The sequence below is a fragment of the Microcaecilia unicolor genome, chromosome 10 (assembly GCF_901765095.1).
Source record: "Microcaecilia unicolor chromosome 10, aMicUni1.1, whole genome shotgun sequence".
Classification (NCBI taxonomy): domain Eukaryota; kingdom Metazoa; phylum Chordata; class Amphibia; order Gymnophiona; family Siphonopidae; genus Microcaecilia; species Microcaecilia unicolor.
The window spans coordinates 29,991,809-30,016,771 of NC_044040.1; the positions used below are offsets into that span (position 1 = coordinate 29,991,809).

General features: G+C 43.0%; 1 protein-coding gene across 2 annotated transcripts in view; it reads right to left on the bottom strand.

Annotated features, from left to right (window-relative positions):
- Positions 1 to 657: 657 nt before the first annotated feature.
- The window catches only part of ORC5 (origin recognition complex subunit 5), a 154,823-nt gene continuing 130,517 nt past the window's right edge, over positions 658 to 24,963 (bottom strand). For both annotated transcript variants that reach the window (XM_030217022.1, XM_030217023.1), the window contains exons 14-15: positions 4,464 to 4,576; positions 658 to 1,858 (exon numbers count right to left, since the gene is read on the bottom strand). In XM_030217022.1, the coding sequence (XP_030072882.1) occupies positions 1,813 to 1,858; positions 4,464 to 4,576 (159 nt within the window). In that variant the 3' untranslated portion in view covers positions 658 to 1,812. The remainder of the gene's footprint in view (positions 1,859 to 4,463; positions 4,577 to 24,963) is intronic.

A 24,963-nucleotide genomic window follows, 5' to 3' on the forward strand; every position in this document is an offset into this window, starting at 1 on the left:
CTTTCATGTGTAAATAGTACCAATTAAGAAGTTAGGCTGCATTTTTAACATGGTTTCATTTTGGAGGCAGAAATCAACTACATGGGATTAAGGAGTAAGACTAATGTAAAGCCCTGGCTGAAACAAGCACTTTTCAAAAACCCATACATGTCATTCACCAGGTGTAAAAGCCAATGTAGAACTTTTTCACCATATATGTGTATTCCCTTTGTGAAATGCAGGGCACATATGTAGATTTCAGTCCTGCCCAAACCATGCCCCCTTAAAAATCTCTACATAGTGTGAATCACCACATATACAGTAGGATGTCGATTACCCGACCTCCGATAATCCAGATGTCCAATTATACAAACTGCTTCCATTCTATATTTAAAATTTTTTTATCGTAATCTCTGTATCATAGTTACCATATTACGCCTGATATACAGTAAAAAAAAAAATGTGGAGGAGTGGCCTAGTGGTTAGGGTGGTGGACTTTGGTCCTGAGGAACTGAGTTCGATTCCCAGCACAGGCAGCTCCTTGTGGCTCTGGGCAAGTCACTTAACCCTCCGTTGCCTGCCGCATTGAGCCTGCCATGAGTGGGAAAGTGCGGGGTACAAATGTAACAAAAATAAAAATAACATCACAAATAGTTTGGTAGTTTTTCTCATTTATTATTGAAAACAAAAAATAATCCTCAACATTTAACTCTCAAAGTGTGTGCTCTTTTCAGCAAATAACTTACAGTATTCTGTAAGTTACGCATGTAAACACTGGACCAGTCCCTGCTCCTCCCCAGTGAATGCCCCCTCACATTCATGTGATAAAGTATTTGCATATGTAAATTATAGAATATGCTAGCCTTGTCCTGCAATTGAATAATGATTGACAGATGCTTATGTCCCTCCTGTGTTTTCCTTCTTATCTCTCCCTCAATATGCTTGTAACCTCACCTAACCCTTTGCTTCCTTTTGTATCTGTGTTTGTATTGCAAATTGCTTAGATTTTATCTATATATGTGGTATATCAATAAAACTGAACTTCAGCTTATGTGCATAAGTGTTAGTATTCTATAAATTTAAGCACACAAACGACACTTAAATGTAGGTAACCTGTTATAGAATTAAGGGGTTAAAGTACAGAGGTCTATAAAAGATTGATGAAACACTGCTTTTCACAGGTAAGTTATGAAAATGTTTTTTTCAAAAATACTAATGACTGCTCATCTGACAAACTATCATAAATCTGAAGATAAAAACTGGTTATACAATTGAAATCTCTTTAATACTGCCCCAAAATGGACATGAAGATTATCACAAACCAGTTTGCTTTTAAATATGCTCTTGTGTTTATTATATTTTGCTATATCAATCTCTTAAAATGGTAGCCTTAGGAAAAGCTGCTTTTGGCAGGAAAATGCAATGACTCCTATGGAGAAGAAGTGAAAAGACTGGGCATACAAACAAGTGCCACTGCCATGTTCAAAGCACAGGGAATAGTTCCTAGAGCAAAATGCAGGCCTAAGTAAATAGGTTTCAGGCAATTTCAGCGTTAAGACAGCATCATTAAGAGTAGAACTGATTATGCTTGAACACCACTGTTTATAATTAACATACTGCTTCCAAATACTCCAGGGTCCCTGGTAAATAGTTTTCTGCTCAGATCCACCCAGACCAATCAGAGAATTTTCATTGGATTCCACGCTGGGCCAGCACCTGTTTGGACAAATCCAATAGAGCCAAAATACTCCTCTCCCAGCCAGCTAAGTAGATAGATGAACACAGCTTGGCTTAGTGATTGTCACAGTGTCCATATGGCTTTGATGCATGTTGTCACAAAAAATCATATAGGTACTTTATGATGTCAAAGTTTACAGTCCTACAAAATAAAAAGGAAAATAAACAGAAAGTGAAATTGCCCACATATGCCTATTTACTCATACATATCGATATTTAGGGAATGTACATGTAAGGACTGCAGATACTAACTATCCAGCAACTTGGATATGACAATTTAATCTTTTAATACAGAAGAGCAATCATCAAAATGAATATGGAAAATGTGCAACAAATTTGCCCAGAAGTTAGTTGGCTATCCAAAAACAGGTTCATTTTTGTTACTATATACATACAGACACACAAAATAGATGGATTAAATCATTTCTCTGCACTGCAAGTGTTTCATAGCAGATTTCATTTTAGTATCATACCAATTTGTTTTCACTCTTTTTCCCTCTAAGCAAGAAAACTAATTATGAATTCACAGATGTATTTTACATCTTTTGTGCTTCTGAGCATTGTATCTGTTCCAAACCACCTGTTCTTGCATTATTTGTGTCTGTTTCATCTGTACTTATTTTCGGCATGCATTCTTTCGGTCCCTTCATACAGAATGACCCATATGTGTCTCCAAACCTAGAACCCTCTTCAGCAGAACAGAAGATGTGAGCACACATTCATAGCAGGCAGCATAAAACAGTATTAAAACTAAACATATAATTTGTTTTTCTCCAAACTTATTTGGCACAGTAGCACATTCAGACCTATTAAGGATCTAGTGTTTGAAGAAAGGATAACATTTTGTGTATGCCAAGAAAAGTTTAAAATGAAAGGCTCAGAAAAGTTAAGAGAATAGAACACCATGCTACATTCAGGATAATTCAAAACCAAAAAGAACCTCATTAGGGAGAGGTTTGATTAGTATATGGCCAAATAGTATAATTACATCTTCTAGTACTGCAAATAAACCTAATTTTATATGATTATAAAATCTAATGTGGAATTGTTTTATGATGTTTTATTGTTTTTTCTTATATATATAATTTAAACTTTGAAGTGACAAGGGAGAATTCAGTATAGGCTGCACCTGCAGCAGAGCTCTATCAATGAACCAAGCCGGAAATGGCTCACATGACCATATCATGATGCTCCCTAAAAAAGGTGTGATAAAGTGACACAAACCTTTCTACTATAACCAACTTTTACACCTTTTTCTGCCCAATAAAACAGTATATAAATCCTAACCAATAGTACTAAAGTCTCTAAAGGATTTCTTTGAGAAAGCTATCATAAATCATAGTAATGAACTTCTGCAGTAAAGGCTCTATAAAGCATCACAACCACAACTTTACATCAATGGCAGTGTGAACCACTTATCTGAATATCCGCTGCAAAGTAAAATCCAACAGAGATCACTGTTTCGGAAACTCCTTCTTCAGGGACGTGGGGTGCTTAAAAATTCCAAACTCGAAGACTGAACATAGGGTTTCTTCTCCCCAACTGCAGCCAAATCCTCCATTCAGGATAAAACAGGGTTTCTATAATGCCTGTCTTATTTATTAAAGTATTATCATCTTTTAAATGCTCCCTCTTCTGATTCTGTTTTAAAAAGTTAAGATTCCATAATGATACAGAGCCTTTTCTAAAATACCTGCAGGAATCACAGACCTGGCAGCTTCCATGTCGAGGAGTTGGCACTTACAAATAGAAGAGTTGACCTCTCCATGTGTAGCTGTCCCATTTTAGAAATCCACAAGTGTAAGTGCATCTAATTAAACAGTTAGGCCACAGTTTTTAATGTAGTTTTATTTTGGAGGTGGACAAACTACATGGGATTAAGGAAAATGACTCTCTTATTCTGTCATATAAAGCCTAGGCCAAAACGAGCACCTTTTAAAACCTGTATGTGCCGTTCAGCAGATGTAAAAGTTGGTCCTTTGTGAAATGCAGAACACACAGGTGGATTTTAGTCCTGACCAGGCCCCACTCAAATCATGTCATCCAGAAATCTCTACATAGTGTGGATCTCCATGTGTAAATAGCAGCTTTATGAAATTTGTTTTCATATGTATATGATATACATGTGTAAATGCCAGTATTCCCAAGTGGAAAGTGCAAATAAGACCTTCTAAAATAACTCACTATGGGACCCTTTTACTAAAATGCAGCATATTTTCTAGGCTCGCTCTTCTTTTTCTTTTTGGGTCATGCGCTAATGTTTGCATTGGAGTGTGGTACATGCCAAATATTTACCATCTCCTATTTAGAAGGCATTAAGGGCTCCTGAATTAACCCTGCTTTATCCAGTTAGTGTAATCAGAACGTGCTAGCTGATTAACACTTACACACCCATTCTCCACTCATGACATGCCACTTCAAAAAAGTTTTTTTTAAAAGAACTAATGCGCAGTTTAGCGCAGGCTTACATGCAAAATATCACAAAATACTTAAATGTATTTTGCACATTAAGGCTTAATGCCCTTTAGTAAAAGGGCTTCTATGTGTTTTAAGACACTATTTTTCTTATGTGGTGCTGCAATTCACTGAATTTAGAATAAAATATTCTATACTGGACTTTCATGTTATCTGCTGCACTCACATATAGATTAATACATTTTAAAATCTTTATTCTTTTGTTTTATCTACTAAATCCTTTAAAAAAAGAGTTCAATTTCAACACTGTTTTGCTTTTTTAACAATCTTACCTTGCCACTGCTCTAATGAAATCAAGTGATACAGTACATTTGTACTTTGGTCCATCAAGTTGGTCATCATGGCCTACCAAGCTCAGAAGCTGGAGTGTCACAAGAGAGGTGATCTAAAAATAAAACAGCAAAATTAGCAAGCAGAAAAAAAAAACAACTATCAGCCCTATTTATCAGACACAGCAACACTCCTTCTCAGGTACTGCAGTATATTAAAAAGGTTCTGTAGCATAGCTTGCTTTAGTTCTTACAGATATAGCTCATAAGCAGTTTATTTGAAGGATTAGGTAATAATATTTTTAGAACCCTACCGCCTTAAAAACAAGATTTTGGTTTAGGTCATAAATAAAATGAGCACAATAACATCAAGCTCACCTCTAAGCAATAATACAGGAACACCAGAGACTACAAAGCCATACACTAAAAAAGTGGTAACAGAGAAACAGTAATAAATGATGGTTGAAAAAAAAAAATTGAACCCATCCAGTCTTCTAGAAGCAATCTGTCTGCTATGTCTGTCATCTAACAATTAAATTAAGGATACAATGCTCCATGAGGGTTATTTATATATTGCAATTTATTAACCACTTCTATGAAGAGATTCAACCAAGGCGGTGTACAGCAGATAAGGATTGACATTAAAAAAAAAAAACTTACCATTTTATTAACAACATAACAATAAAATGGCCAAATATAAGCACAAGTACAATCAATGATGTAAACTTGGAGATAGCAAACTGAATCCTAGCAATAGGATTAACATGATACATTATCAGAAATATACACAATCATATAACCAAAATACGATGCCAACAGAATTACATTTAGTGGAGGAGTGGCCTAGTGGTTAGTGTGGTGGACTTTGGTCCTGGGGAACTGAGGAACTGAGTTCGATTCCCACTTCAGGCACAGGCAGCTCCTTGTGACTCTGGGCAAGTCACTTAACCCTCCATTGCCCCACCGCATTCAGCCTGCCATGAGTGGGAAAGCGCAGGGTACAAATGTAACAAAAATAAAATAGATACTATTGGAGATTCTACATGGAATGTTGCTACTATTGGAGATTCTACATGGAATATTGCTACTATTGGAGATTCTACATGGAATGTTGCTATTCCACTAGCAACATTCCATGTAGAAGCCTGCGCGGCCACATTGGTGATCTGCAAGGGCCGACTTCTACATGGAACGTTGCGCTAGTGGAATAGCAACATTCCATGTAGAATCTCAAATAGTAGCAACAGTGGAGGAGTGGCCTAGTGGTTAGGGTGGTGGACTTTAGTCCTGGGGAACTGGGTTCGATTCCCACTGCAGGCACAGGCAGCTCCTTGTGACTCTGGGCAAGTCACTTAACCCTCCATTGCCCCAGGTACAAATAAGTACCTGTATATATGTAAGCCACATTGAACCTGCTATAAGTGGGAAAGTGCGGGGTACAAATGTAACAACAAAATATATATAAATGATTCCATAAGAGACAGCAGAGAAGAACATTCATATAATATAGATATGATATGCAAAATGTCAGCACAATAAAAATGAAACACCTCAACAGGCATTAATTAGAGCATTCAAATAACAGATTATAATGCTCTATTTCTATCCTGTTGCCAGAGGGCTCCTTTGTGTATATCCTTTTGTAAAAAATTCTGTTACTGTTTTGGTATTTACTACTTCCTCCAGCAGAAAATGTCAGGCACCTAGCACCCATTCAGTGAAAAAAAAATGTATTATTTTTTTTTCCTTAGACTAACCCCTTGAATCTTCTAGTTCTAGAACTTCCTTTCCACTGAAAAAAAGGTTTGCTTCTTCAGCATTATCAATATCTTGTAGATATTTAAATGCTTTTATTACATTCTCTCCCCCCCCCCCCCCACCACCAACCTCTGTCCCTTTTCTCCTCAAGGGTACACATATCTAGATCCCTGAGTCTCATCTCGTAGACTCCTCATCATTTTAGTTTCCTCTCGCTGGATTGTCTCTAACGTCTCTCTATCCCTTTCAGATATGGCCTCCAGAATGTAATAGAAACAAGCAGAAGACAGTCTATTGCAGAAGCAGAACAGACAACCAAACACTGCAAGAATTTATCCAAATGTCAGCTTTAATGGAAACAGGACCCAACCTGGCCAAGTTTTGGAAAAACCTTTGTCAGGGGTCACACAGGTTTCCACATTGCATTCACAGATTCAATGCATGTACTGCAATACCTGTACAGAAAAAGCTCTGGTCCAACTGCAAAAGTCAGTAACCATCAAGTAACACCAATATTCTAGGTAACATTTCACTTACTTTTTTCAGCTGGTTATGCCTCTCCCTACGTATTCCATGCTGTTTTGTTACCTTGCGTCATCTAATACTATCACCCCAATTTTCTCTTTTGATCAATGCACATTAGTTCCTCACCTCCTAATGTTTCACTGAGAACAGGATATCTAATTATATTCCACGCTCTATAGTATCACTAAAATTCTGAAATGGAAATTATGCTAAGAAATAATAACACAAGAAAAAGAAAGCAAAGTTTTAAAATGTTACAAATTACATGTAGTCTTATGCTGGATCAGTGGTTCAGTGGCAGCACAGCATGGTGTCATATAGAGAATTTGGTTTTGAACCCCAGAACACAGACCTGCTCTCTAGGCAGATGAGGATGCTTTGTAATCTGTGTTTACATTCCCCCCGGGGAGGGGAAGGGGTGACAGATGCCAAACTGAGGGCCTATGCTACAGTGTTTCAGAGGGAGCCAGTTTGTAGACCCCAGCGAAGGATTTTGTTTCAATGAGTTAAGCAAATTGGGAAAAAAAATATAACAGGGAGAGGCAACTATGAATAAAGCATTTTTGGTCTGGAAGACTAAGAGGCCAGTTCTGACTGAGCCCAAAAGCGATACAGAATAATCCACACAATAATATGGGAAGAATTATTAAGACTGGAAGGCAGATATATTTCAATACAAAACCAATCTCATACACACATTGGCTTCATTTAGAATAAATTTTACTTGTTTTTATAATATGTGCTCATAGTTGGTTTAGAGACTGCCAAAACCCAAACAGGTCAATGGTATAGTGCTCAACAAAAGTATAAGAACAACATAATCATACTGTCAACAAAGTTTGTTTGTTTTTTTAACCACCCTTCTAAACATATCATGATCTTCTGAATAATGTACTCATCTTTAAAGTTTTTAGTCCGGTATTCACACAAAGTATAAAGAATGTGTGTGTTTATTTTTTAGAGCTGATTATCAATTAAAAATTTTAGATCATGCAATTTAATTGCATCTCCCTTCTGTCTCCCCCCTCAACCAGCATCACCCATCTCTCTCTCCCCTTCCACCATCATCCTTCTGTCTCTTGCTTCCTTTTCCCCTGACCTCAACACACTTCTCCTTCATTCCTTCCTCCCTCTTGACCTAATCCCAGTGTTCTCCCCTTTGTTAAGCATAGGTTCAAAAAGTAGAGAACAGCTATTTGCTTCCAGTCCTTCTCCTCCTAAGGAACATACATCTTTCTCTACACACCCCTCACCATCCAGCATCACCCCTCTGTCTGTCTCTCTCTCTCTCCCTTCTTCACCATCCAATATCACCTCGTCTCTCTTTCTTCCCACCCACCCACCCCCAAATCCTGCATTGCCAGTCTCTATGCCTTTTCTATCCCACTCTTGAACTTACTTAGTCCTGGCTCCACCTCCAGACCCACTATTTCCCTGAGTCTGCATGGAGGTGGCAGCAGCAACAGTATACAGATGGCAGGGATGTGGACCACTGCCCTATGTACCCCACTATTGGCTCTTCTGGCCCCATTCCCTTTAATGTAACTTCCTGTTTCAGAGGGGTGGAATCAGTTGAGCCAGAAGCAGCACACATGCGGCATGTACCACATGCCTGCTTTCTCTTTGCTGTTGTTACCACCGCCACAATTCAGACATAAGTTTGAAGGAAGAGCCATGACCAAGTGACTGCAGGAAAAGGAGAGAGACTGGCAATGCAGGATGGTTGGGGGCAGGAGAGAAATAAAAGGGTGATGCAGAACTGGGGAGATCTTTTTAACACAAGTTAAAATTTGAATATGCTAATCACTTTGTATTGTTATTTGAATATTTTTACTGCTGTTTATTGCTCATGTTTGATTTATTCTTACTGTACATCGCCTTGAGTGAATACCTTAAAAAAGGCAGTAAATAAATCTTAATAATAAATCCTAATAATAAATTAATACGTTAAGGGTCAGATTCTGTATATGGTGTCCAAATGTAGGTAACATTGGAATTACGCGCTTAGTGCTATTCTATAAACCGCATCTATAGTAAGGTGCGGTCCATAGAATAGTGCAAAAGCCAGGGGAATGCGTGTACATTTCGGAGCAGCCATTTATACCACTGAAAACCTGGTGTAAATGCCTGTACTTAAATGTACACGCGCTTCCTGAATTCCATAACAATGCACGTAGATGTGATCGACACCCCTGACATGCCCACACTCCTTTTTCAGCTATACGCGTTGGAATTTATGCACACCACTTTTTAGAATACGCCTAAAAAGTGTGCCTAAATTCCAATTGTCAATTAGTGACACTTGGCAATTAGCCAATTATCACTAACTGGCTCATTACCTGAGTAAAGCACATAAATTGGCCATGTGCACAATTTAATGCGTGTTACTCGCCACACCTTATATAGAAGCTGGGGGTAAATGTGCAGCCCTAATACATATCTATTTAGCTAGCTAGCTATTTTAAACACGGAATGTAATTCCTAATTTGGAATCCAAAATTGTGTACCTAAAGTTAAAACATTTTTCTTATATGTATTACTTAGTACTTACTGAAAATACATTTCATCTGTCATTTAGATGCCCAGTCTCTGTCTTGCCTAGATCTCCTGCAAATCTTCATAAGCTGCTCAAGTTCTCAATTTGAATAATTTTGTATCATCATTTAATCACCTCACTAGCTCTGTTTCCAAATATATTAAAAAGCACTGATTCCAGTATATATCCCTAGAGTATTCTAATTTTCTCAAGAAAACTGAGAGCTAGTCCTTCTCTGTTTTTAACAAGTTCTCAATACACAACAGGGCATTGCCTCTTGTCTCATGAGTTTTAAAACCACAAGAAGGACTTTGCCAAATCCCCTCTAAAAATCCAGATACATATAGGTCTCATTTTGCATAGGAGGTTAACATGGGAATTAGGATGTCCAGGTTGGTTCATGTTTTGTTGGTATTTTACAAAAGGCTCGGCCGAATACGCATATCCTGGCATATCCGCACAAAAATGCTATTTATAAAATTATCATAGTGGCCTGAATTAATAAACCTCTATGCATAATTGGTATCAATTACCACCAAAGTTTCAAAATTATCCCCTTTAATCAATGACTTAAGCCCTGGCCGAAATAAGTACTTCTATGAAATCAATGTGTACCATGGAGCTGGTACAAAAGCCAATAAATATTAAAATATGGGTGTCAATAGCACAGGCAGAAGACAATTTCTGGGAGGGCACAGGGTGGAATGGGTGGGTCCATGCACTTCCTCTCTGTCCCTGCCCTTCCACCCACCAAAATTTAGCAATTAATACCTTGGCTGGCAAGGATCCTCATGCCCCACCAGCTGAAGACCTTCGCCAGAACAACTAGGCAATTTGGAAACTGTGGCTGTCAATGGCTGCACTTCCATCCACATATTTAGTTTTCTCACACATGACCTCAACATGTACAAACTTAGCATGTGGGGGGAGGGAGGAGAATGTTGACATTGGTAACTGGAAGTGCAATCACAACTACCAGTGTTCAGATGGCCAAGGTATTCCAGGCAAAGATCTTTAGCAGGCGGGGCATGGGGATCCCTGCCAGCTACACAGATATGTGCCACTGCTGGATGGGCCTTAGCCAAAAGTGGATGGATCCTTGCCCAACTGGGCCCGCCCGTGGCCACATGTATTCTCATTATAAAATCAGAATACACTTATAAAAGTCTGGACTGACCAAACCACACCCCCTTGAAAACTCTGCATTCCAGCCATCTATATGTGTAAATATTTACATGTTTAGCTGCTTATAAAATGACCTCTTATATCAAACAGCTTACTCTTATCCACGTTTGTTAACAATTTGAAAAATTCTAAATCAATGTTGGCTCTGCTCCATTAAACCATGTTAGTTAATATGGCCAGTAATTTTGTTTTTCAGAATAGCTTCTATCATTTTGCCCAGCACCAACATCAGGCTCACTCTCTGGATCATTGCTGGAGCCCATTTTAAAGACTGGCATTATAACAGTCTCCCTACAATCCTGAGGTACCATAGCTGACTAATGATAGATTACAGATTAATTGTAATAGGTTTACAATTTCATTTTTGAGTTTTATGCTTCGGTTCTCCTGAGTCATTGTCATCACTGTGTTTCCATCATAGTATCTCCACGAAAACACTCATTAATAAAGAAGTTATGAGAGATGAGGCCATTTTCTCTGGGTAAGTGAACACTTTTTTTTTTTTGCTCTGTGCTTTGATGATTTAACGATTGGGGTTAAAAAATAAATTGTAGGTTTATTGACAGACAGTTTGAATTTAGAAAAGCAAACTTTAAGAACTAGTTTCCATAGTGTAAAACCCTTTTCCTCATAGTTTTAAACTTGAACTTTCTACCGCAGGTAGAAACTTAACTGTCGCAGCCTATAGCATTAACAGATAGCCTCTAGAAGGCACATCAGAGCCTAGTTCAGTCTTCATTTATAGTCAATTATTCTAATTAGGATAATAAGAGGGGGTATTCTTTACAGAGTTTTAATAATATTTCATTACTTTCTGAGAAGCAAACACTAAATAAATCACACAATATACCATATAATCTTAAGGTTCTTTATATTAGTCTAATATCCCTAGAACCTTAATAAGTTTTTAACTAAATAACTCAATAATATTAAGATGCAGGTAGCAGCCCAGCAGCGAGAGGGGTGCTATCTAGCCTTTTGTACCAAGCATCACAGGTATTTTTGATACTGTTTCACAGTAGTTCTATTATTAGGTTTCAATTTACTATTTTCAAGTTTACCTCATTTAGTGTATTTATGTTTATTCTTGGTTATTTTACTATTGTTATGCTGTTAAGAAAATTTTAAGATTTATGCTAAACTGTACCTGGTGTACACTGCCTTGGGCGAATCGCTTCATAAAGGCGGTTAAATAAATCCCAATAAATAAATAAATAAAATAGATCAGGCTACCTTAAAATAGATTATCACAACTAAATTAGGTCACTGGCCACCCTTCCTCATCCAGATGGCTGGCACCAAACTGCCTATATTTGCTATAGCTCACATGAATTGGTAGACATTTACCCCCCCCCCCCCCCCCCCCACCGTTTACTAAGCCGTGCTAGCAGCTTCTGTGCGCCAATGCCGACATAGCCCATTCACTTTGAATGGCCTGTGTAAGCATTAAACCACAGCTTGGTAAACAAGTGGGGGGTTAGTGCTCCAATATGTTCATCACAAGGTGGAAGAACAACCTAATGATTAGTGCAGTGGGCTAAGAACCTGAGGAACTGGGTTCGATTCCCACTGCAGCTCTTTGTGACTCTTGGCAAGTCACTTAACCCTCCATTGCCCCAGGTACAAAATCTTATATTGAGAGCCCACTAATGACAGAGAAAGTACCTGCATATAAAATGTAAGCCACTCTGGATGTACCACAGAAAGGCAGTACATCAAATCCATTACCCTTTATCTTTATTTTGAACTGTTATTTACTCTGTTAGCATATTACACTGCACACGAGGTTATGGATGGAGAAGATACTGTGCAAGGTAGGGGACTTGCTGGAAGTAGCAGGACATGTATTAGATGCAGAACACAATGAAGCGAATGCTACATACCTGTAGAAGGTATTCTCCGAGGACAGCAGGCTGATTGTTCTCACTGATGGGTGACGTCCACGGCAGCCCCTCCAATCGGAAACTTCACTAGCAAAGTCCTTTGCTAGCCCTCGCGCGCACCGCGCATGCGCGGCCGTCTTCCCGCCCGAAACCGGCTCGAGCCGGCCAGTCCAGTATGTAGCAAGACAATACACTTCAAGGGAAGACACAACTCCAAAGGGGAGGCGGGCGGGTTTGTGAGAACAATCAGCCTGCTGTCCTCGGAGAATACCTTCTACAGGTATGTAGCATTCGCTTTCTCCGAGGACAAGCAGGCTGCTTGTTCTCACTGATGGGGTATCCCTAGCCCCCAGGCTCACTCAAAACAACAACATTGGTCAATTGGGCCTCGCAACGGCGAGGCCATAACTGAGATTGACCTAAAAAATTTACCAACTAACTGAGAGTGTAGCCTGGAACAGAACAAACAGGGCCCTCGGGGGGTGGAGTTGGATCCTAAAGCCCAAACAGGTTCTGAAGAACTGACTGCCCGAACCGACTGTCGCGTCGGGTATCCTGCTGCAGGCAGTAATGGGATGTGAATGTGTGGACAGAAGCCCACGTCGCAGCTTTGCAAATTTCTTCAATGGAGGCTGACTTCAAGTGGGCTACCGACGCAGCCATGGCTCTAACATTATGAGCCGTGACATGACCCTCAAGAGCCAGCCCCGCCTGGGCGTAAGTGAAGGAAATGCAATCTGCTAGCCAATTGGATATGGTGCGTTTCCCTACAGCCACTCCCCTCCTATTGGGATCAAAAGAAACAAACAATTGGGCGGACTGTCTGTGGGGCTGTGTCCGCTCCAGGTAGAAGGCCAATGCTCTCTTGCAGTCCAATGTGTGCAGCTGACGTTCAGCAGGGCAGGAATGAGGACGGGGAAAGAATGTTGGCAAGACAATTGACTGGTTCAGATGGAACTCCGACACGACCTTTGGCAGGAACTTAGGGTGAGTGCGGAGGACTACTCTGTTGTGATGAAATTTAGTGTAAGGGGCCTGGGCTACCAGGGCCTGAAGCTCACTGACTCTACGAGCCGAAGTAACTGCCACCAAGAAAATGACCTTCCAGGTCAAGTACTTCGGATGGCATGAATCCAGTGGCTCAAAAGGAGGTTTCATCAGCTGGGTGAGAACGACATTGAGATCCCATGACACTGTAGGAGGCTTGACAGGGGGCTTTGACAAAAGCAAACCTCTCATGAAGCGAACAACTAAAGGCTGTCCTGAGATCGGCTTACCTTCCACTTGGTAATGGTATGCACTGATTGCACTAAGGTGAACTCTTACGGAGTTGGTCTTCAGACCAGACTCAGACAAGTGCAGAAGGTATTCAAGCAGGGTCTGTGTAGGACAAGAGCGAGGATCTAGGGCCTTGCTGTCACACCAGACGGCAAACCTCCTCCAATGAAAGAAGTAACTTCTCTTGGTGGAGTCTTTCCTGGAAGCAAGCAAGATGCGGGAGACACCCTCTGGCAGACCCAAAGAGGCAAAGTCTACGCCCTCAACATCCAGGCCGTGAGAGCCAGGGACTGGAGGTTGGGATGCAGAAGAGCCCCTTCGTCCTGCGTGATGAGGGTCGGAAAACACTCCAATCTCCACGGTTCTTCGGAGGATAACTCCAGAAGAAGGGGGAACCAGATCTGACGCGGCCAAAAAGGAGCAATCAGAATCATGGTGCCTCGGTCTTGCTTGAGTTTCAACAAAGTCTTCCCCACCAGAGGGATGGGAGGATAAGCATACAGGAGGCCCTCCCCCCAATCCAGGAGGAAGGCATCCGACGCCAGTCTGCCGTGGGCCTGAAGCCTGGAACAGAACTGAGGGACCTTGTGGTTCACTTGAGATGCGAAGAGATCCACCAGGGGGGTGCCCCACGCCTGGAAGATCTGTCGCACTACACGGGAATTGAGCGACCACTCGTGAGGTTGCATAATCCTGCTCAACCTGTCGGCCAGACTGTTGTTTACGCCTGCCAGATATGTGGCTTGGAGCACCATGCCTTGACGGCGAGCCCAGAGCCACATGCTGACGGCTTCCTGACACAGGGGGCGAGATCCGGTGCCCCCCTGCTTGTTGACATAGTACATGGCAACCTGATTGTCTGTCTGAATTTGGATAATTTGGTGGGACAGCCGATCTCTGAAAGCCTTCAGAGCGTTCCAGATCGCTCGCAACTCCAGAAGGTTGATCTGTAGATCGCTTTCTTGGAGGGACCACCTTCCTTGGGTGTGAAGCCCATCGACATGAGCTCCCCATCCCAGGAGAGACGCATCCGTGGTCAGCACTTTTTGTGGCTGAGGAATTTGGAAGGGACGTCCCAGAGTCAAATTGGAGCAAATCGTCCACCAATACAGGGATTCGAGAAAACTCGTGGACAGGTGGATCACGTCCTCTAGACCCCCAGCGGCCTGATACCACTGGGAGGCTAGGGTCCATTGAGCAGATCTCATGTGAAGGCAGGCCATGGGAGTCACATGAACTGTGGAGGCCATGTGGCCCAGCAATCTCAACATCTGCCGAGCTGTGATCTGCTGGGATGCTCGCACCCGCGAGACGAGGGACAACAAGTTGTTGGCCCTCGCCTCTGGGAGATAGGCGCGAGCCGTCCGAGAATCCAGCAGGGCTCCGATGAATTCGAGTTTCTGCACTGGGAGAAGATGGGACTTTGGGTAATTTATCACAAACCCCAGTAGCTCCAGGAGGCGAATAGTCATCTGCATGGACTGCAGGGCTCCTGCCTCGGATGTGTTCTTCACCAGCCAATCGTCGAGATATGGGAACACGTGCACCCCCAGCCTGCGAAGCGCCGCTGCTACCACAGCTAGGCACTTTGTGAACACCCTGGGCGCAGAGGCGAGCCCAAAGGGTAGCACACAGTACTGGAAGTGGCGTGTGCCCAGCTGAAATCGCAGATACTGTCTGTGAGCTGGCAGTATCGGGATGTGTGTGTAGGCATCCTTCAAGTCCAGAGAGCATAGCCAATCGTTTTGCTGAATCATGGGGAGAAGGGTGCCCAGGGAAAGCATCCTGAACTTTTCTTTTACGAGATATTTGTTCAGGGCCCTTAGGTCTAGGATGGGACGCATCCCCCCTGTTTTCTTTTCCACAAGGAAGTACCTGGAATAGAATCCCAGCCCTTCTTGCCCGGATGGCACGGGCTCGACCGCATTGGCGCTGAGAAGGGCGGAGAGTTCCTCTGCAAGTACCTGCTTGTGCTGGAAGCTGTAGGACTGAGCTCCCGGTGGACAATTTGGAGGTTGTGAGGCCAAATTGAGGGTGTATCCTTGCCGGACTATTTGGAGAACCCACTGATCGGAGGTTATGAGAGGCCACCTTTGGTGAAAAGCTTTCAACCTCCCTCCGACAGGCAGGTCGCCCGGCACTGACACTTGGATGTCGGCTATGCTCTGCTGGAGCCAGTCAAAAGCTCGCCCCTTGCTTTTGCTGGGGAGCCGCGGGGCCTTGCTGATTCGCACGCTGCTGACGAGAGCGAGCGCGCTGGGGCTTAGCCTGGGCCGCAGGCTGTCGGGAAGGAGGATTGTACCTACGCTTGCCAGAAGTATAGGGAACAGTCTTCCTTCCCCCGAAAAATCGTCTACCTGTAGAGGTAGAAGCTGAAGGCTGCCGGCGGGCGAACTTGTCGAATGCGGTGTCCCGCTGGTGGAGAGACTCTACCACCTGTTCGACTTTTTCGCCAAAAATGTTATCCGCACGGCAAGGCGAGTCCGCAATCCGCTGCTGGATTCTATTCTCCAGGTCGGCGGCACGCAGCCATGAGAGCCTGCGCATCACCACACCTTGAGCAGCGGCCCTGGACGCAACATCAAAAGTGTCATAAACTCCTCTGGCCAGGAATTTTCTGCACGCCTTCAGCTGCCTGACCACCTCCTGAAAAGGCTTGGCTTGCTCAGGGGGAAGAGCATCAACCAAGCCCGCCAACTGTCGCACATTGTTCCGCATGTGTATGCTCGTGTAGAGCTGGTAAGACTGGATCTTGGACACGAGCATAGAGGAATGGTAGGCCTTCCTCCCAAAGGAGTCTAAGGTTCTAGCGTCCTTGCCCGGGGGCGCCGAAGCATGTTCCCTAGAACTCTTAGCCTTCTTTAGGGCCAAATCCACAACTCCAGAGTCATGAGGCAACTGAGTGCGCATCAGCTCTGGGTCCCCATGGATCCGGTACTGGGACTCGATCTTCTTGGGAATGTGGGGATTAGTTAATGGCTTGGTCCAGTTCGCAAGCAATGTCTTCTTCAGGACATGGTGCAAGGGAACAGTGGACGCTTCCTTAGGTGGAGAAGGATAGTCCAGGAGCTCAAACATTTCAGCCCTGGGCTCGTCCTCCACAACCACCGGGAAGGGGATGGCCGTAGACATCTCCCGGACAAAGGAGGCAAAAGACAGACTCTCGGGAGGAGAAAGCTGTCTCTCAGGAGAGGGAGTGGGATCAGACGGAAGACCCGCAGACTCCTCGTCAGAGAAATATCTGGGATCTTCCTCTTCCTCCCACGAGGCCTCACCCTCGGTGTCAGACACAAGCTCACGGACCTGTGTCTGCAACCTCGCCCTGCTCGACTCCGTGGAACCCCGTCCACGATGGGGGCGTCGAGAGGTAGACTCCCTCGCCCGCATCGGCGAAGCTCCCTCCGCCGACGTAGTCGGGGAGCCTTCCTGGGAGGTGGCCGCGGTCGGCACCGCACGCGGTACCGACGTCGGGGACCTCAACCTGGGCGATGGGCCAGCCGGCGCCACGCTCGACGGTACCGGTGGCGCAAGCACCGCCGGTACCGGAGGGGTAGGGCGCAACAGCTCTCCCAGAATCTCTGGGAGAACGGCCCGGAGGCTCTCGTTTAGAGTGGCTGCAGAGAAAGGCTGAGAGGTCGATGCAGGCGTCGACGTCAGTACCTGTTCCGGGCGTGGAGGCTGTTCCGGGCTGTCCAGAGCGGAGCGCATCGACACCTCCTGAACAGAGGGTGAGCGGTCCTCTCGGTGCCGATGCCTGCTGGGTGCCGACTCCCTCGGCGACCCAGAGCTCTCGGTGCCGACACGGGGAGGAGACCGGTGTCGATGCTTCTTCGATTTCTTCCGAAGCATGTCACCGGAGCTCCCCGGCACCGACGAGGAGGACGTCGAATCCATCCGTCGCTTCCTCGGGGCCGAGACTGAAGAAGGTCGATCTCGGGGGGGCTGTACCGCAGGAGCCCTCAGGGTAGGAGGAGACCCACCCGAGGGCTCACCGCCACCAGCAGGGGAATGGACAGCCCTCACCTGCACTCCACCCGATGCACCACCGTCCGACGACATCAGCAGACGAGGTCCTGGTACCACCGACGTCGATGCAGCTATCCGATGTCTCGGCGCCGATGCAGAGGCCCGATGCCTCGATGCACTCGATGCAGGGGCGGCCGAGGAAGATGGTCTGGACGCTGACGACGTCGATGCACTCGAAGATCCCGGTGCCGATGCCGACGAAGAGCCCGAGAACAACACGTTCCACTGGGCTAGTCTCGCTACCTGAGTCCGCCTTTGAAGCAGGGAACACAGACTGCAGTTCTGAGGGCGGTGCTCGGCCCCCAGACACTGAAGACACGACGAGTGTCGATCAGTGAGCGAGATAACCCGGGCGCACTGGGTGCACTTCTTGAAGCCGCTGGAAGGCTTCGATGTCATGGGCGGAAAAATCACGCCGGCGAAATCAAAAGCCGAAATGGCGAAATTTGAAGCACCAAATTTAGAGGGAGAAAAAATCTCGACCGAGGCCGAAAAGAGGCCTTCCCCGACGACGAAAGAAAACTTACCGGGGCAAAAAAGCTGGAAGTACGGGGAGGATTTACACGAAACCCGGCGAGGGGTTTCCGGAGCACTTCCCGACTAAGGTAAAGCTTTCCCGAAGGAAAAAAACACGCTCAAAACAAATTGGACGCGCAAGGTCGACTTTCCGGGGCTCGACACGGCGAAAACACGACCGTACCGAGTGCGGACAAAAGAAGACTGGCCGGCTCGAGCCGGTTTCGGGCGGGAAGACGGCCGCGCATGCGCGGTGCGCGCGGGCGCGCGAGGGCTAGCAAAGGACTTTGCTAGTGAAGTTTCCGATTGGAGGGGCTGCCGTGGACGTCACCCATCAGTGAGAACAAGCAGCCTGCTTGTCCTCGGAGAATAAACTTAACACTGCTGTATATAGAACAGTTGAAGCTATGAATGCTTTGTGTACAGATCTCATGCAAGTTTATTCCACTTTCTCCCATGCACACTCAAATATATATAAAAAGGAAAAAGAAATGTAGGAAATATCAGCATTGCACTGTGCTAGACAGTGAGCCTATCCACAATTCAGCCAACGTAAGTTGGCCTGATGAAGACTTCTGGGAAACATTACACCTCTGACCCCTGGTCTCACCCTTAAGGTAATGTCGGTGTAGAGAGACTTGTTGTTTCCAAGCTTTTGGCTTATCATTTACATGTTACAGGAGCACTGTTCTAAATAACAAATTTTATAAACAGGCTCCTGAACCTCAAGTCTTGAAGGAATCATACCTACTTGCAAAAAGGGTATCTTCAAATAAAAAGACTCTATACAGAACAAATGCTGGAAGTTGGGCATATGCCAAAAAGACTTGCAGTTCCTTCATGTATAAAAACATACATGCACAGACACACACAGACCTTCATACACACATGCAGAGACCTCTTCGATTAGGTTGGTTCTATACCTGAATCTTATACCTCATAGCAGCTTCCCTATAAGATACCTAGCTAAGTGCTGTACATTTATAACAAGCTTTCCTTTTAGATAAACCATCCTTTACCTTACAAACACCTGTTTCTGTCAATTATTTTGCTACACCACTGCCTCTGGGAAGTGAACCCAGGATCTTACACCATGTAAATCAGAACATTTATTGCAGTTATAATCAAGACATCTCCAACAGAAGTCTTTACATCCTATGTTAAATGTATTTGTAATCTCAGTCTACATCCTGGTAAATAGGTGCCCACATCACATCACCTAAGGATTATTTTAAGCTTGAAAGAAACACATTTCAAATTTGAATTTTGTTACACTTATACTGAATTTTTCTTTTCCAGCTATCCTCTTTAGCTCTTCACAAGATTACAGTAAATAGTTCTGTAACTTCTATAAGCCATCATGACAATTAGTAAAGAAATTATGTGGTAAGCTGTTATTACAAGTGCTATTTCATACCCCAGTGAACCAGCATTGGCTAATCATTTCTGCAGAATATGCTCACAGCTGGCCTCTTACTCTCTGGGACTACCAATGAAAGCAGGTCAGATCCCACAGAAAGAACATGAGGATCATAAAAGCTAAATAATCTATAAACTCGGATGGCTTGGCCTCCATCTAAAGCCATGTAACGCACAGAGTGAGAGCAACTTTGCCCTGGCATTATACCGTTCTTCAGCTTTAGTAAAAACTCACTCAATTTTCCTACTTGTTTTACATACATATATGTTGCTTGAAGTTAAACTGCCATGTGCTCAATCTACTAGTCATTTAGATATAAAAGTATATGATGCTTTCTTAAGTCTAATTTATTATAAAAATGACCATCGGGCAAAATGTTGTTAATATTTAGAACAAAAACTATATACTGCCCTTCACTGGTATGATATAAGTTAGAAATAGATCCAATAAAGAATCTGCAGTTTCAAGTTTACTGGTTTATTAAGAATGTTGTACAGCAAGTATTTTTTTAATCATCATATGAATGTCACTTGTTCAAGGCTGATCACCCACAAGTTCCAATTAAAAAAAAATATATATATTGTCTTTCCCAACCCATATTTCCTCCAGCACTCTCCCTCAGCCCTATCCCAATCAGTCTCAACTCCCACTAGCCTCTCCTCCGAGTCAACTGCCATCATCTTGCCCCCAAGCCCATCAAGCTGTATCTCCCCTTGGTTTGTTAATGCTCCTGACCTTTTTCAGAGTCTTGTCGCAGGCACTGCTTCTGGGACAGCTGTACTGTTTTCTTGCAGCATCATGTGACTCTGGGAAAAAGCTTGATCCACACTAATTCACCATTTGCATAGTTTAACAAGAATAGCATGGGAGTTTGAATGCTAGCCTTGTCTAAGTTCAGTCCTCAAGGGCCACAAGTACACCAGATTTTCTAGGATATCCATAATAAATATGCATTAGAGAGATTTGCATGCTTACTACTTCCACTGTAAGCAAATCTCTCTCATAAATATTCATTCACGACAGCCTGAAAATGTGACCTATTTGCAGCTCTTGAGGACAGAACTTGGACAAGCCTGGTATAACTCAAATCCACTGAGAGCTTATAGTCCTGAATGAAAACAGAGCAGTTGTTCCGTAGACTCTGCCACAGAAGCCTCTGGACAAAGGGGAGGGGGAGTATGTATTACTGAAAGAAGACAGAGTCTATGGGGGTCACCACCAAATACATAAGTACATAAATGTTGCCATACTGGGACAGACCAAAGGTCCATCAAGCCCAACATCCTGTTTCGAACAGTGGCCAATCCAGGTTACAAGTATCTGCCAATATCCTAGAAATAAGTAGTGGATTTTCTCCAAGTCCATCTTAATAATGGCTTAAGGACTTTTCTTTTAGGAAGCTATCTAAAACTTTTTTAAACCCCGATAAGCTAAATGCTTTCACAACATTCTCTGGGCACAAATTCCATAGTTTAATTACACGTTGAATAAAGAAACATTTTCTCCAATTCATTTTAAATTTACTATTTTGTGGCTTCATTGCGTGCCCCCTAATCCTAGTATTTTTGGAAAGAGTAAACAAGCAATTCACGTCTACCCATTCCACTCCACTCATTATTTTATAGACCTCTATCATATCTCCCCCTCAGCCGTCTTTCCTCCAAGCTCAAGAGCCCTAGCCGCTTCAACCTTTCCTCATATGGAAGTCGTCCCATCCCCTTTATCATTTTTATCGCCCTTCTCTGTACCTTTTCTAATTCCACTATATCTTTTTTGAGATGCAGTAGCCAGAATTGAACACAATATTCAAGGTACGGTTGCAACATGGAGTGATACAAAGGCATTATAACGTCCTCATTTCTGTTTTCCATTCCATTCCTAATAATACCTAGCATTCTATTTGCTTTCTAAGCTACTGCTGTGCACTGAGCAGAGGGTTTCAAAAAAATCATCAATGACCACGCCTAGATCCCTTTCCTGGTTGGTGATTACTAACGTGCAACCTTGCACTACATAGCTATAATTCAGGTTCCTCTTTCCCACATGCATCACTTTGCACTTGCTCACATTAAACATCATCTGCCATTTATGATGTTCAGTCTCCCTGTCTCATAAGATCCTCTTGTAATTTTTCACAATCCTCTTGCAATTTAACAACTTTGAATAACTATGTCGTCAGCAAACTTAATTACCTCACTAGTTACTCCCATCTCTAGATCATTTATAAATATGTTATAAAGCAGCAGTCCCAGCACAGACCCCTGGGGAACCCCACTAACTACCTTTCTCCATTGAGAATATTGACCATTTAACCCTACTCTCTGTTTTCTATCTTTTAACTAGTTTTTAATCCACAGTAGGACACTACCTCTTATCCCATGACTCTTCAATTTCGTCTGGAATCTTTCATGAGGTACTCTGTCAAACACCTTTTGAAAATCCAGATACACAATATCGACCGGCTCTCCTTTATCCACATGTCTGTTCACCCCTTCAAAGAAATGTAATAGATTGGTGAGACAAGATTTCTCTTCATTAAATCCATATTGGCTTTGTCTCATTAATTCATGCTTTTGAATATGCGCTGTAATTTTGTTCTTTATAATAGTCTCTACCCTTTTGCCTGGCACCAATGTCAAGCTCACTGATCTATAATTTCCCGGATCTGCTCTGGAACCTTTTTTTTTTTTTAAATCGGCGTTACATTGGCCACTCTCCAATCTCCCGGTACCATGCTTGATTTTAAAGATAAATTACATATTACCAACAATAGTTCCACAAGTTCATTTTTCAATTCTATCAGTACTCTGGGACGAATACCATCTGGTCCAAGAGATTTGCTACTCTTCAATTTGTCAAATTTAGCCAGGTTTGTAGAGATTTCATTCAGTTTCTCAGACATGTTAGCTGGCACTGGTATCTCTCCCAAATCTTCCTCGGTGAAGACCAAAGCAAAGAATTCATTTAATCTCTCCGCTATGGCTTTGTCTTCCCTGATTGCCCCTTTTAACCCCGGTCATCTAGTGATCCAACCAATTCCTTTGCCAGCTTCTTGCTTTTAATATATATAAAAAAAAACTTTTACTGTGCATCTTAGCCTCCAACGCAATCTTTTTTTCAAACTCCCTCTTTGCCTTCCTTATTAGCACTTTGCATTTGACTTGACATGCCTTATGCTGTTGGCTCCTTCTTCCATTTTCTGAAGGATTTTCTTTTAGCTCTAATAGCTTCCTTCACCTCACTTTTTTAACCATTTCAGCTGTTGTTTGGTCATCCTTCCTCCTTTTTTAATACATGGAATATATTTGGCCTGGACTTCCAGGATGGTATTTTTGAACAGTATCCATGCCTGATGTAAATTTTTGACCTTCGCAGCCGCTCTAAGTTTTGGGGTTTTTTCACTGTTCTTCTCATTTTATCATAGGTCTCCTTTATGAAAGTTATATGCTAACATACTGGCTTTCCTGTGTGTAATTACTCCAAGCTGATATCAAATCTGATCATATTATGATCACTATTAACAAGTGGCACCAGCACCGTTACCTCCTGCACCAGATCATGTGCTCCACTAAGGACTAGGTCTATAATTTTTCCTTCTCTTGTTAGCTCCCGTACCAGCTGCTCCATAAAGCAGTCCTTGATTTTGTCAAGGAATTTTACCTCCCTAGCATGCCTTGATGTTACCCTAGCATGCCCTGTTATCCAGAAAAGTCCATAAGCCATTATTAAAATTGACTTGGGAAAATCCACTGCTTATTTCTGGGATAAGCAGCATAAAATGTATTGTACTGTTTTGCGATCTTACCAGGTACTTGTGACCTGGATTGGCCACTGTTGGAAACAGGATACTGGGCTTGACAGACCATCAGTCCGTCCCAGTATGGCAACATTTATGTACTTATGTAGGCGAATTGTTACAGAATATGACTCAGTCCACATAAATCTACGTGCAGGGATTTACACCAGTTGGTGTAACTGGAGGTGTGTAGCTTTAGGCACTGGGATATCAACTAAGTGTATTCTATATACCGTGCCTAAATCTTATAGAATACGATTAGGCAAAAATGCTTTCCATGTGGATTTTCCAGGCGCCAAATATAGACTCTCCCCCTTAATGTGCAAATTAGGGTTCACTGTTACTGCACAAGCACAGTAACTGTTTCCATGCTGGCAAGACAGCGAGTCCATGTATTCACTGCATGCTGCATTGGGGAGGGAGGGGCGTGTAGGAACTGGGCGGAGAATGGGTGTGGCCTGCCCCCTACATTTAGCACATGGTACTTATTGCGCTCTGTCAGTGATATGATTAGTGTAGGTACACAATGCTTCCTCTTCATGAAGCATTAAGTACATCAGTGATAGTTGTGAGTAGTCTTAATGTGCGGTAAAGAATGTTTCTGTGAGGTTACTGTACAGGATATGCTGGGCATGCCCCTAACAGTTCCTGCACAGCCTTTGCACTTATTAATATTTGCTATTAAAGCATAGCCAAAGCAGAGTAGCTGCAAAAACTTACTGCATTTTAATAAAATGGCCCATAGAAAATCAGACCCTATGAGATCAAGATGTACTCTTAACTCAGACCACCTACAACAGGGAAACAGCCAAAGAAGACATTTTCATTACTTCCAGGTGTCAATATTCAAAGCGATTTAACCAGGCAGGTTAAATGGCCTATGTGGGGCTATCTACTGATATTCACTGGCACTTAAATGGATAGTAAGCGCTAACCAACTAAGCTGAAACCAGCTATTCAGTGAGCAGTCCACGTACAGAGTCAGCACTTAACCAGTTAAATGATGATATTCAGCTGTTATCTGAATATCTTACTGAATAAGTTAGCTAGCCAAATAGGACCACATTAACCGGTTGTTTACCATCCACACACACACAGATATTTCCAGTACCCAGACATGGCCCACACCCATCTGAATACTGTCCCCTCAATCTTTATCTTTACTATTTTTTTTCTGTCTAATCCTGAGCTTTCACTTTCAAAATTCAGTGGCAATACACTGCCCACTTAAGTGCTGCTGAATACTGCCGCAAGTCCGGCTCAAGATAGATATATAAATAAATATATATATACACAGAGAGAGAAAGAGAGATTGCTATATTGCTCAAGCATTTCACAAAGACTTGCTTGTACAACACAATTATTTAATAATGGAAAGACTTCAATAGATCAAAAATTAGGTACAAATATCTGTTTAAAAAAAGCATTTCTAGATATTCACTGGGAATAGTTCTAAGGCAAATTGTTCAAGTTTAATTAGTGTTTGCTTAATCTTGAAAAAAGGTGAAGAGGTTGCACATCTCTTGTTAATGAAGATATGGCTTAAATATCTCCAAAGGCTACATTTTATAATGGATGTT